The sequence below is a fragment of the Carcharodon carcharias genome, chromosome 33 (assembly GCF_017639515.1).
Source record: "Carcharodon carcharias isolate sCarCar2 chromosome 33, sCarCar2.pri, whole genome shotgun sequence".
Taxonomy (NCBI): Eukaryota; Metazoa; Chordata; class Chondrichthyes; order Lamniformes; family Lamnidae; genus Carcharodon; species Carcharodon carcharias.
Window position 1 is genome coordinate 16,162,355 of NC_054499.1, and position 14,047 is coordinate 16,176,401.

Here is a 14,047-nt window from a genome sequence, read left to right on the forward strand (position 1 = left end):
GAGTGACTTGGAGTGGAACTTCCAAGTGGTGGGGTTCCCATCTATCTGCTGTCCATGTTCTTCAAGGTGGTAGTGGTCGTGGGTTTGGAAAGTGCTGTCGATTGGAAAATGATGGTCAGAGCCTCTGCTATTTTCTTCTCTTGCTTCCCTTAATAACCTGGGATACATTTCGTCCGGGTCTGGAGATTTATTCACTTTCAAAGATATTGAATACCTTAATATTTCCTTTCTCACTATGTCTACCGGTCCAATATTTCACACTCTTCCTTAACTATAATGTCTACATCACTGGGTCACTGTTTAAAAATAAGGTTGTTCATTTAAGACAGAGATGAGGAGAAATTTTCTGTCACAGAGAGTTGTGAGACTTTGGAACTCTTTTCCTCAAAAAGGTGGTGGAAGCAGAGTCTTTGAATATTGTTAAGGCAGAGCTAGATAGATTCTTCATTAACAAGGGGGTAAAAGGTTATCAGGGGTAGGCAGGGAATGTGGAGTTGAGATTACAACCAGATCAGCCGTGATTTTATTGAATGGCAGAGCAGGTTTGAGGGGCCGAGTGGCCTACTCCTGCTCCTAATTCGTGCACTCGTATGCATCGACCCTATGAAAACAGATGCAAAGGATTCTTTGAGAACCATGCCCACATCCTCCCATCACCACACACAAGTTACTGCTTTGGTCTCTAACAGGCCCGACTCATTCTTTAGTTCTTCTGTTGCTCTTCTGGTATTTATAAAACATTTTTGGGTTTTCCCCGATTCTTCTCGTCAGTATTTTTCATGCCCTCTCTTTATTCACCTAATTTTCTTTTTAATTTCACTCCCTGCGCTATCTATACTCCTCGTGGCCTTCTTCAGGATTGAGCTCTTGGAATTTGATACAAGCTTCCCTCTTTATTGCCTTATCCTAGAATGTCTGCTCTTTGATATCTAGGGCAGGGGTTGGTTTGCATTTGAGAGTCCCACCCTTTTTCTTTGTGGGAACATATTCGTTCTGAACCCTCTCTGTCTCCTCCTCGCATACCTCCCACTGCTCTGACGCCGATTCACTTTCAGTTGCTGTTTCCGGGCCACTTTTGCCAAATCACATCTCAACTTAGTCGAATTGGCCTTTCCCCAAGGTGGAAGCCAGGAGGGTGATTCTTCTTTTATGGGTGAGACTAGAACCAAGGGACATGGGTTAATAATAAGGGGTCTCCCATTTATGGAGGAGATGAGGAGAAATGTTTTCTCTCAGAGGGTCGTTAGTCTGTGGAATTCTCTTCCCCAGAAAGCAGTGGAGGCCGGGTCATTGAATATATTCGAGGCTGAGTTTGACAGCTTTTTGATAGACAAGGGAGTCGAGAGTTATGGAGGACAGGCAGGAAAGCGGAGTGAAACCACAACCAGATTAGCCAAAACAAAAACAGAATTACCTGGAAAAACTCAGCAGGTCTGGCAGCATCGGCGGAGAAGAAAAGAGTTGACATTTCGAGTCCTCATGTTTTGGATTTCCAGCATCCGCAGTTTTTTGTTTTTACACCAGATTAGCCATGATCTTTATGAATGGCGAAGTAGGCTCAAATGGCAGTGGGTCAAAGTCCGGTATTTTAAACTTAAATAAGGGCATGAAAGCAGAGCCAGCTAAAGTGAACTGGCAAATTAGGTGAAGGGATATGTCATAGAGTCATAGAGGTGCAGAGCACAGAAAGAGGCCCTTCAGCCCATCGAGTCTGCGCCAGTCAAACAAGTACCTAACTATTCTAATCCCATTTTCCAGCACTAGGCCCATAGCCTTGTATGCCATGGCATCACAAGTGCACATCCAAATACTTCTTAAATGTTATGAGGGTTTCTGCCTCTACCACCCTTTCAGGCAGTGAGTTCCAGGCTCCCACCACCCTCTGGATAAAAGAATTCTTCCTTACGTCCCCTCTAAACCTCTTGCCCCTTACCTTAAATCCATGCCCCCTGGTTATTGATCCCTCCACCAAGGGGAAAAGTTCCTTCCTGTCTACCCTATCTTTGCCCCTCATAACTTTATACACTTCAATGTCCCCCCTCAATCTCTTCTCCTCCAAGGAAAATAACCCCCAGTCTATCCAATCTCTCCTCATGACTAAAACTCTCCAGCCCAGGCAACATCCTGGTAAATCTCCTCTGCACTCTCTCTAGGGCAAATCATGTTTAACCAATTTCTTGGAGTTCTTTGAAGTAGTAACATTTGGAGCGGATAAAGGGGAACTGGTGGATGTACTGTACTTAGATTTCCAGAAGGCTTTTGATAAGGCGCCACATCAAAGGTTACGGCAAAAAATAAAAGCTCATGGTGTCGGGGATAATATGGATATAAGATTGACTGGCTAACAGGAAATGGGAGTAGGCATAAATGGGTCATTTTCTGGTTAGCAAGATGTAATGAGTGGTATGCCACAGGGATAAAGGGACCAAAGGTATGGTTGCTGAATTTGCTGATGACACAAAGATAGGTAGGAAAGTGAGATGTGAAGAGGATATACAGAGACTACAAAGGGATTTAGATAGGTTAAGTGAGTGTGCAAAGATCTGGCAAATGGAATATAATGTAAGCAAATACAAAATTGTTCATTTTGACAGGAAAGATATAAAAGCAGCATATTATCTAAATGGTGAGGGATTGCAGAGCTCTGAGATGCAGAAGGATCTAGGTGTCCTAGTGCATAAGTCACAAAAAGTTAGTACAGCAAGTAATTAGGAAAGCTAATAGATGTTATTGTTTATTACGAGGGGAATTGAATACATAAGTTTGGAGGTTATTCTTCAGTTATATAGGGCATTGGTGAGACCTCATCTGGAGTACAGTATTGGTCTCCTTATTTAAGGATGTAAATGCATTGAAATGCAGTTCAGAGAAGGTTTACTAAACTAATACCTGAATTGGGTGGGTTGTATTATGAAGAAAGATTAGATAGGCTCGGTTTGTATCCGTTGGAGTTTAGCTCTTTTTCCATATTTGAGCCAAGGCTGTAATGAGGTCAGGAGCTGAGTGGCCCTGGCAGAACCCAAACTGAGCATCAGGGTTCAGGTTATTGCTAAGCAAGCGCCACTTGATAGCACTGTTGATGACCCCTTCCAGCACTTTACTAATGATCAAGAGTGGACTGATGGGACAGTAATTGGCAGGGTTGGATTTGTCCTGCTTTATGTGTACAGGACATACCTGGGCAATTTTCCGCATAGCCAGGGAGATGCCAGTGTTGTAGCTGTACTGGAACAGCTTGGCTAGGGGTGCGGTACGTTCTGGAGCACAAGTCTTCAGTACTATTGCCGGAATATTGTCAGGGCCCACAGCCTTTGCAGTGTCCGGGTCCTTCAGCCATCTCTTGATATCACGGAGTGAATCGAATCGGCTGAAGACTGGCATCTGTGATGCTGGGGACCTCCGGAGGAGGAGGCCGAGATGGATCATCGACTCGGCAAGAGCAGCAGACGCATGGGAACACCATCACCTGGAATTCGAGAGGAGATTTAAAAATCATAAGGGTGGGGGGGGTAGGAAGTTTGGACCATTGGGTGGGCCTGGGAGCGGATGGGAAACGGCCAATTAACGGCCAACCAGAATGAAAGGCGTGCTGAGAAGCTGGGGAGGGGGTGGGAGGAATGCAAATGCAGAAGTTTGCCCACGTGCGGGGAAATGCACATTGAAAGCTCTGCCTCCGGGAGCTGAAGAATTTTAAACCAACGAGTAAAGTTTTTAAAAATCTGGAAAAAACGTGCACACAGCGGATTCACTCACCTCACCACGTATACTTGAAAAATTCTGCCTAAAATTAGCCATAAGGTTGGACGGGCAGTGAAAAATAGCACTTAATGAACACTTTGATGGCCTTAATAGGCCTCTTAATTGTCGGCGGGCGAGCTACCGACTCTCACGTGCGCCCGGTGACTGAAACATTGCCTGATGAGGTCGGGACACTCGCTCAACGTCATCGGGTGCTGATTCACGCTCCGGCGTGTCGGGTACGCGCTTGCACGCCGAGCGCAAAATCCTGCCCATAGAATCACTTAGGGCGCAGAGGGACTCCGTTCGAGAGAAACGCTTCCACTCGGTGGAAAGATCGCGAAGCAGAGAACACCAACCTAAGGTGACTGGCAAAGGGAGCAACGATGACATGAGGAAAAGCGTTTTTAATGCAGTGAGTGGTTAGGATCTGGAACGCTCTGCCTGAGTGTGGGGTGGAGGCAGATTCAATTCAAAAGTGAATTGGATGATTATCTCAAGAGAAACCATTGACAGAGCTGGGGGGCTGGGTGGGGGTGGGGGCACTCTTGCAGAGAGCTGGCAGGGAAATGATAGGTTGAACCACCTCCTTTGGTCCTGTAATTATTTTATGATTCTGTTCTAAGATTCTATGTTATTTTTAATTCTGCCCTCGCAAGCCAGAGGAAACAGTTGATCTTCATCTACCCTATTAAACCTTTAATCATTGTTTTAACTGCAATCAGAATAACCTAAACCTTGAGGTTCAAGTGAAAACAAAGCTTAAGCCCTGGTATCATTCTGCTAATTCTACACTGCCCCAAATCCAAACCAGAACATCCCCAGATATCTCATCATACCCACATCACATATCCAAAGTCCTCTCTCCTCCCTGTCCACTTACAACCTCCACTTTTCTTAACATACTGCTCGCCCAAGCTTCACCTGCACCAGTTCCACTCACCTCGGATCTCAGCTTTTCCAACACTGAACTCCTCGTTCAACCCAATTCGGATCTCTGAAAAGAGGTGAAACAAAGGTTCAGTCAGAGTCTGAGGAAGTCGAATTGACGGAGTTATTAAGCCAGCCTGAAATTAAAACCCAGAGATTAGAATCCTGGTAGGAGGGCCAGTGTCAGCGCAGTGATCAGAGAACAAGAGGGGAGCGGTGCGAACATTTTCAGGATAGAGGGGTGAGGGAGGGGTGGGCGGGGGTAGCGAGGGAGGAGGAGAGGGGCAGAGCAGCAGTGTGAACAGTTTCCGGATAGAGTGAGCCTTGTCAACAGTTTGATTTCATACAGGAGTTGAGTCCCTGTCACAAAACAGTTTGCTCCCGAGATGTGTCATATGCGCTGTGCCATATTGCGCTGTGTCACAGTGCTGGTACCTGTGCTGCTGGGCAGGAAGCATTTCATCCGCACCTCTCCCTGTACATCCACCCTCAACAGACTGCCCTGTAACACATTCCCATTGAGAGAGATCAGCGAAGACCAGCAACAACACCCATCGCCACACACAGACAGACAGACAGGCACTCACACACACAGACATGCAGACACAGACGCACACAAGCTGTATAAAATATGGAACTGGTTGGTCTCACATTTGATCCGATCACTACTGTCAGCCTCTCTATAACATCCACAAAGATTTCAGTTTTCAGCCCCTGGGATGACAAAGAATGTTGATGAATTAAGTACAGTCCACTTGCACCCCAGACAGATTCGCCCCTCCCAATTTGCCCCACCACTCACAATCTCCATAACCTGGTAAGAGTCAATGCCCAGGGAACCTGTACCCCCGCGCGGGTCAGTGCCGATGAACCCGTACCCCAGCGAGAGTCAGTGACCGAGGTACACGTACCCATGTATGAGTCAGTGCCTGAGGAACCTGTACCCCAGCATGGATCAGATCACAAGGAGCCCGTACCCCAGCATGGGTCAGTGCCCGAGGAACCTGCACCCCAGTGCGGGTCAGTGCCTGAGGAACCTGCACCCCAGTGCGGGTCAGTGCCTGAGGAACCTGCACCCCAGTGCGGGTCAGTGCCTGAGGAAACTGCACCCCAGCATGGATCAGATCACATGGAACCTGTACCCCAGTGCGGGTCAGTGCCTGAGGAACCTGTACCCCAGTGCGGGTCAGTGCCTGAGGAACCTGCACCCCAGTGCGGGTCAGTGCCTGAGGAACCTGTACCCCAGCGCGGGTCAGTGCCTGAGGAACCTGTACCCCAGTGCGGGTCAGTGCCTGAGGAACCTGTACCCCAGCGCGGGTCAGTGCCTGAGGAACCCATATCCCAGCGTGATCAGTGCCCAGATGCCCATTCCCAGAGGGAATCCCTGCTCAGGGAACCCATTCCTGACCCAGCCAGACCGTGGTCCTGAAACTTACCTCTTCACTGCGCCTTGCCAGGACCGGTCTGCTCGCTGCGTTACTGGGAGCCACTTTATTCTGCTGTGTGTCTGCACCAAACTACAAGAAAATACAAGTTAGAAACACACGAGCCCAAATGCTCACCCCTTCACCTCAACCAAACCATTCACTGTAAACTTTCAACTGTGCCCCAAAGCGGAAAGGGCACTGGGAGGGGTGGGGGTAAGGGGGAGGAGGTGAGGAGCATTTGAGGTGGGGTGGGGTGGTGGTGGAGGAAAAGAGGGGCATGAACTCCCGGGACTCACCAGGCCGATGTTACTCAGTTCAAATAGGTTGAATTGCCTGGCGATTTCTGGCTGAGTCTGGATAAAGTTCTTCAGGATGTCGCTCGAGGTCGTCTGAATGTACCCATAATCCTGTGCGGGAAAGACCAGTCAAAACTGTCCGTGGGGCAGGATCCACCCATCTGCCTCCCCCAATCCCACCCGCCAATACCCCCATCCCCCAACTCACCCCAATCCCCCACCCCCAATCCCCACTATGCATTCCAATCCCAACTCACCCCCAATGCACCCCAATCCCCACTATGCATTCCAATCCCAACTCACCCCCAATGCACCCCAATCCCCACTACGCACTCCAATTTCCCCCAACTCACCCCCAATTTCCCCCAACTCACCCCCAATTTCCCCCAACTCACCCCCAACTTCCCCCAACTTCCCCCAACTCACCCCCAACTTCCCCCAACTCACCCCCAACTTCCCCCAACTCACCCCCAACTTCCCCCAACTCACCCCCAACTTACCCCAACTCACCCCAACTCACCCCCAATCCCTTGACTGACCCCCAATTGCCCTACTCACCCCCACCCCATCTCAGCCCCACATCCCTGACCTTTCCCTCTAGCCCCTCTCTCCATAGCCCTGTATCAATGCCAAACTAATCCCACTGTCCCGCTCTCTCCCCGTAGCCGTGTATCAATTGCAAACTAATCCCACTGTCCCGCTCTCTCCCATAGCCCTGTATCAATCCCAAACTAATCCCACTGTCCCGCTCTCTCCCCATAGCCGTGTATCAATCCTCAAACTAATCCCACTGTCCCGCTCTCTCCCCATAGCCGTGTATCAATGCCAAACTAATCCCACTGTCCCGCTCTCTCCCATAGCCCTGTATCAATCCCAAACTAATCCCACTGTCCCGCTCTCTCCCCATAGCCGTGTATCAATCCTCAAACTAATCCCACTGTCCCGCTCTCTCCCCATAGCCGTGTATCAATGCCAAACTAATCCCACTCTCTCCCCATAGCCCTATATCAATCCAAAAATAGTCCCACTGCCCTGTTCCTTTCCCAGGTATAGTGGGGAAAGAGTGGGTTTGATGGTGGGTGACTGGGGACAAGGGTTAGTGCCCTGTGGTGAGACAGTGGGAGATGCCCAGTTGGCAAGGTGCAACAAAATGGTGGGTTGGCATCCACTTGGCAGGGACAGTATTTGCAACAATGAGCAGAAATCAATAGCACTGAGGGTGGGCAGCCTGTTGGAGGACTGCTGTCCTGTCCTGGCGCCTGTTGGAGGACTGCTGTCCTGTCTGGCGCCTGTTGGAGGACTGCTGTCCTGTCCTGGCGCCTGTTGGAGGACTGCTGTCCTGTCCTGGCGCCTGTTGGAGGACTGCTGTCCTGTCCTGGCAAACAATTCCATCAACACTCACCAACATTTCATCCAGCAGCTCATAGATCAGGGCAAAGTTTAACTGCAGGGTCTTCTCGTTCAGAGTTCCACAGTGATCCTTGATGAGGCTAACCAATCTGAGAACGTATATTTAACACAGTCAAATTCCTAGAAGGTGCTTAACAAAAGCAATATCAAGAAAAACATTTTTGACACCAAGCCACAGAAGAAATCAGGAACCTTGACCAAAAGCTTGATTGAAGAGGTAGCTTTTCAAGAACGTCTTAAAGGAGGACCAGGAGATGGAAAGGCTGAGACGTTCAGGGAGGGGGGGAATTCCAGAGCTCAGTGCCAAGGCAGCTGAAGGCACAGCTACCAATATTGGAGTGAGGGCAACCTGGGTCACACAGCCCCTCTTGTGCTGGGGGTCACTGGGCAATCTGGGTCACACGGCCACTCTCTGCTGGGGTCAGTGGGCACTCTGAGTCACATGGTCCCTCTCTGCTGGAGTCAGAGGGCACCCTGGGTCATGGCCCCACTCTGCTGGGGTCAGAGGGCAGTCTGGGTCCCATGTCCCCTCTCTGCTGGGGCCAGAGGGTACTGTGGGTCATGACCCCACTCTGCTGGGGTCAGAGGGCAGTTTGGGTCCCATGTCTCCTCTCTGCTGGGGTCAGAGGGCAGTCTGGGTCCCATGTCCCCTCTCTGCTGGGGTCAGTAGGCAGTCTGAGTCAAATGGTCCATTTCTGGTGGGGTCAGGGGGCAGTCTGGGTCACATGTCCCCTCTCTGCTGGGGTCAGGGGGCAGTCTGGGTCACATGTCCCCTCCCTGCTGGAGTCAGAGGGCAGTCTGGGTCACATGTCCCCACTCTGCTGGGGTCAGGGGGCAGTCTGGGTCACATGTCCCCTCTCTGCTGGGGTCAGGGTGCAGTCTGGGTCACGTGTCCCCTCTCTGCTGGGGTCAGGGGGCAGTCTGGGTCACAGCTCCCCTCTCTGCTGGGGTCAGGGGGCAGTCTGGGTCACAGCTCCCCTCTCTGCTGGGGTCAGGGGGCAGTCTTGGTCATATCGTCCATCTCTGCAGGATCGGGGGGCAGTCTTGGTCACATGGTCCCTCTCTGCTGGGGTCACAGGGAAGTCTGGGTCATCGCCCCTCCCTGGTCTGAATGAGGAATTGGGCTGGGGTGGGTATAGGGGGCAGTTACTGTGCAGTCCCCACACCCCAACATTTAGCCCAAGCGCTGGGGAGGGTGAGACAAAGCAATCTGTACAATGTACGAAAATATAGGACACCACCAACCCCCCCCACCACCACCACCAACACCCCCCACCACCACCACCCCCCACTACTTGCTCAGAGTGCCTTCCAGTGGGAGGTGGCGAGTTCTCCCTGTACCTGATGAGGAACTGGATGATCGTGAATGGAGATGTGTTGGAGCGAGTCGTCACCACAAAGTAGACTGTGTTCTGGCGAAGGTGAATAAACTGCAGACCCTGGTGATGCTGCAGGAAGACAAAAGGAAGGCCAAAGCTCAGAGTGAGACCTGGCAACGGGGAAGAGGGGAGGGGGGTGAGGTAGGGAATTGTAGGGGACATGGTGGGTGGGGGGGGGGGGGAGAAGAGAAGGAGGGGCATGGAATCTGAGGGAGGGTGAGGGGGTGGGCCAAGAGAGGCAAGAAAAGGGAGACGGGAGGGTAGAGAGGGAGGGGAAGTGGGGAGGGCTCAAAGAGGGGTGGTGGATTCGGAGGTGGTTCAAGGAGGAGGGTGGGGGGTGGAAGGGAGGCCACAGGGAGGTGCGGTGGGGTCAGAGGTGGGAGGATGAAAGAGGCATAGGGGGAGGGGCCGAGAGAGAAGGGAGGAGGTGGGGCAGGGAGAGTGGTTTGGGGAGCGGGGCGGCAGGGCGGGGGGGGGGGTGGGGTGGAGGGCAGAGCGGGAGCAGAGGGGCTGGATGGGGGTGGTGCTCGGTAAAGAGGTGGGGGCTGGGATAGAAGGGGGGGGGGGTAGAATGAAGGCGGTAAAGGCAGTGGAGAGGGGCAGAGAGTGCGGACGGGGGTCGGAGGGTGGGGTCCTGACGCTGAGTTCTTTCTCTAACACGAACTGATTAGAAATTTAAATTACTCACCATGACAACAGGGGCCTGATCACGGGGTAAACCCCTCACCTTCTGGTAGAAAATATCAACAACATCCTTGGACTCCTCGCCTCGGACTGAACATATGAGAGTTAGGAAAACAGTGGGCCCCACCTCAGGAGGCTGGGGGAGAAACATTAGGCAGCATACATGTCCCCAAACACACCTCATCCCATCACCCATTAAAACACCTCTAACAGCCAGCAGAGAAATGCATAGGCAGGCACTTCACACTCACAAACACGATGTGATGCCTGCGAATGCCAGATTTCGCCCAAAGGATACAGTCCTTGTAAATCAGATGGTCCCCTCGAGAGGACAGAATGAAGAGCTGTGAGATCATTCTCCTAACAGCAAAGGCAAAGAGAGAAATATCATGTTGCAGGACGGACAACGGTGACACACGGAGACAGAGGGAACAGCACTCACTGACAGAGATGGAGATAAAGGGGACAGTGCTCAATGACACAGAGACAGAGGGGATAGTGTTCACTGACACAGAGACAGTAGGGACAGTGCTCACTGACACAGAGAGACAGTAGGGACAGTGCTCACTGGCACAGAGAGACAGGAGGGACAGTGGGACAGTGCTCACTGGCACAGAGAGACAGGAGGGACAGTGCTCACTGGCACAGAGAGACAGTAGGGACAGTGCTCACTGACACAGAGAGACAGGAGGGACAGTGCTCACTGACACAGAGAGACAGGAGGGACAGTGCTCACTGGCACAGAGAGACAGGAGGGACAGTGCTCACTGGCACAGAGAGACAGTGCTCACTGGCACAGAGAGACAGTAGGGACAGTGCTCACTGGCACAGAGAGACAGTAGGGACAGTGCTCACTGGCACAGAGAGACAGTAGGGACAGTGCTCACTGGCACAGAGAGACAGTAGGGACAGTGCTCACTGGCACAGAGAGACAGTAGGGACAGTGCTCACTGGCACAGAGAGACAGTAGGGACAGTGCTCACTGGCACAGAGAGACAGTAGGGACAGTGCTCACTGGCACAGAGAGACAGTAGGGACAGTGCTCACTGGCACAGAGAGACAGTAGGGACAGTGCTCACTGGCACAGAGAGACAGTAGGGACAGTGCTCACTGGCACAGAGAGACAGTAGGGACAGTGCTCACTGGCACAGAGAGACAGTAGGGACAGTGCTCACTGGCACAGAGAGACAGTAGGGACAGTGCTCACTGGCACAGAGAGACAGTAGGGACAGTGCTCACTGGCACAGAGAGACAGTAGGGACAGTGCTCACTGGCACAGAGAGACAGTAGGGACAGTGCTCACTGGCACAGAGAGACAGTAGGGACAGTGCTCACTGGCACAGAGAGACAGTAGGGACAGTGCTCACTGGCACAGAGAGACAGTAGGGACAGTGCTCACTGGCACAGAGAGACAGTAGGGACAGTGCTCACTGGCACAGAGAGACAGTAGGGACAGTGCTCACTGGCACAGAGAGACAGTAGGGACAGTGCTCACTGGCACAGAGAGACAGTAGGGACAGTGCTCACTGGCACAGAGAGACAGTAGGGACAGTGCTCACTGGCACAGAGAGACAGTAGGGACAGTGCTCACTGGCACAGAGAGACAGTAGGGACAGTGCTCACTGGCACAGAGAGACAGTAGGGACAGTGCTCACTGGCACAGAGAGACAGTAGGGACAGTGCTCACTGGCACAGAGAGACAGTAGGGACAGTGCTCACTGGCACAGAGAGACAGTAGGGACAGTGTTCACTGACAGAGAGACAGTAGAGACAGTGCTCACTGACAGAGAGACAGTAGAGACAGTGCTCACTGACAGAGAGACAGTAGGGACAGTGTTCACTGACAGAGAGACAATAGGGACAGTGCTCACTGACAGAGAGACAGTGCTCACTGACAGAGAGACAGTGGGGACAGTGCTCACTGACAGAGAGAGACAGAGGGGACAGTGCTCACTGACAGAGAGAGACAGAGGGGACAGTGCTCACTGACACAGAGAGAGACAGAGGGGACAGTGCTCACTGACAGAGAGAGACAGAGGGGACAGTGCTCACTGACACAGAGAGAGACAGTGGGGACAGTGCTCACTGACACAGAGAGACAGAGGGGACAGTGCTCACTGACACAGAGAGACAGTAGGGACAGTGCTCACTGACACAGAGACAGAGAGACAGAGGGGACAGTGCTCACTATCACAGAGAGAGAGAGACAGAGGGGACAGTGCTCACTGACACAGAGAGACAGAGACAGAGGGGACAGTGCTCTCTGACACAGAAAGAGAGAGACAGAGGGGACAGTGCTCACTGACACAGAGAGAGAGAGACAGAGGGGACAGTGCTCACTGACACAGAGAGAGAGAGACAGAGGGGACAGTGCTCACTGACACACAGAGAGAGACAGTGGGGACAGTGCTCACTGACACAGAGAGACAGAGACAGAGGGACAGTGCTCACTGACACAGAGAGACAGAGGGGACAGTGCTCACTGACACAGAGAGACAGAGGGGACAGTGCTCACTGACACAGAGAGACAGAGGGGACAGTGCTCACTGACAGAGAGGGACAGAGGGGACAGTGCTCACTGACACAGAGAGAGACAGTGGGGACAGTGCTCACTGACACAGAGAGACAGAGGGGACAGTGCTCACTGACACAGAGAGACAGTAGGGACAGTGCTCACTGACACAGAGAGAGAGAGACAGAGGGGACAGTGCTCACTATCACAGAGAGAGAGAGACAGAGGGGACAGTGCTCACTGACACAGAGAGACAGAGACAGAGGGGACAGTGCTCTCTGACACAGAAAGAGAGAGACAGAGGGGACAGTGCTCACTGACACAAAGAGAGAGAGACAGAGGGGACAGTGCTCACTGACACAAAGAGAGAGAGACAGAGGGGACAGTGCTCACTGACACAGAGAGAGAGAGACAGAGGGGACAGTGCTCACTGACACAGAGAGACAGAGACAGAGGGGACAGTGCTCACTGACACAGAGAGACAGACAGAGGGGACAGTGCTCACTGACACAGAGAGACAGAGGGGACAGTGCTCACTGACACAGAGAGAGAGAGACAGAGGGGACAGTGCTCACTGACACAGAGAGAGAGACAGAGGGGACAGTGCTCACTGACACAGAGAGAGAGAGGGGCAGTGCTCACTGACACAGAGAGACGAGAGACAGAGGGGACAGTGCTCACTGACACACAGAGAGAGACAGTGGGGACAGTGCTCACTGACACAGAGAGAGAGACAGTGGGGACAGTGCTCACTGACACACAAAGAGAGAGACAGAGGGGACAGTGCTCACTGACACAGAGAGACAGAGACAGAGGGGACAGTGCTCACTGACACAGAGAGAAAGAGACGAGAGAGAGGGGACAGTGCTCCTCTGACACAGAGAGACAGAGACAGAGGGGACAGTGCTCACTGACACACGAGAGAGAGACAGTGGGGGCAGTGCTCACTGACACACAGAGAGAGACAGAGGGGACAGTGCTCACTGACACAGAGGAGAGACAGAGGGGACAGTGCTCACTGACAGAGAGACAGTGACTCACTGACAGAGGAGGACAGTGCTCACTGACAGAGAGACAGTGCTCACTGACAGAGGGGACAGTGCTCACTGACACACAGAGAGACAGAGGGGACAGTGCTCACTGACACAGAGTGAGAGAGACAAGGGGACAGTGGCTCACTGACACACAGGAGAGAGACAGAGGGGACAGTGCTCACTGACACACAGAGAGAGACAGAGGGGACAGTGCATCACTGACACAGAGAGACAGAGACAGAGGGGACAGTGCTCACTGACACACAGAGAGAGACTAGAGGGGACAGTGCTCACTGACACACGAGAGAGACAGAGGGGACAGTGCTCACTGACACACAGAGAGAGAGACAGAGGGGACAGTGCTCACTGACACAGGAGACAGAGACCGAGGGGACAGTGCTCACTGACACAGAGAGAAGAGAGAGAGAGAGAGGGGACAGTGCTCACTGACACAGAGAGACAGAGACAGAGGGGGACAGTGCTCACTGACACACAGAGAGACAGTGGGGGCAGTGCTCACTGACACACAGAGAGAGACAGTAGGGACAGTGCTCACTGACAAAGAGACAGTAGGGACAGTGCTCACTGACAGAGAGACAGTGCTCACTGACAGAGAGACAGTGCTCACTGACAGAGA

At 52.3% G+C, this 14,047-nt stretch overlaps 1 protein-coding gene across 3 annotated transcripts in view; it reads right to left on the minus strand.

Moving 5' to 3' along the window:
* Positions 1-14,047, minus strand: part of ap4m1 (adaptor related protein complex 4 subunit mu 1) — a 44,315-nt gene that overhangs the window by 11,411 nt on the left and 18,857 nt on the right. For 2 of the 3 annotated variants that reach the window (XM_041178711.1, XM_041178712.1), the window contains exons 2-10: positions 10,163-10,224; positions 9,869-9,954; positions 9,143-9,249; positions 7,794-7,890; positions 6,392-6,502; positions 6,105-6,185; positions 5,320-5,382; positions 5,104-5,170; positions 4,682-4,735 (exon numbers count right to left, since the gene is read on the minus strand). In XM_041178711.1, the coding sequence (XP_041034645.1) occupies positions 4,682-4,735; positions 5,104-5,170; positions 5,320-5,382; positions 6,105-6,185; positions 6,392-6,502; positions 7,794-7,890; positions 9,143-9,249; positions 9,869-9,954; positions 10,163-10,220 (724 nt within the window). In that variant the 5' untranslated portion in view covers positions 10,221-10,224. The remainder of the gene's footprint in view (positions 1-4,681; positions 4,736-5,103; positions 5,171-5,319; positions 5,383-6,104; positions 6,186-6,391; positions 6,503-7,793; positions 7,891-9,142; positions 9,250-9,868; positions 9,955-10,162; positions 10,225-14,047) is intronic. The other variant, XM_041178713.1, reaches the window with a different exon arrangement.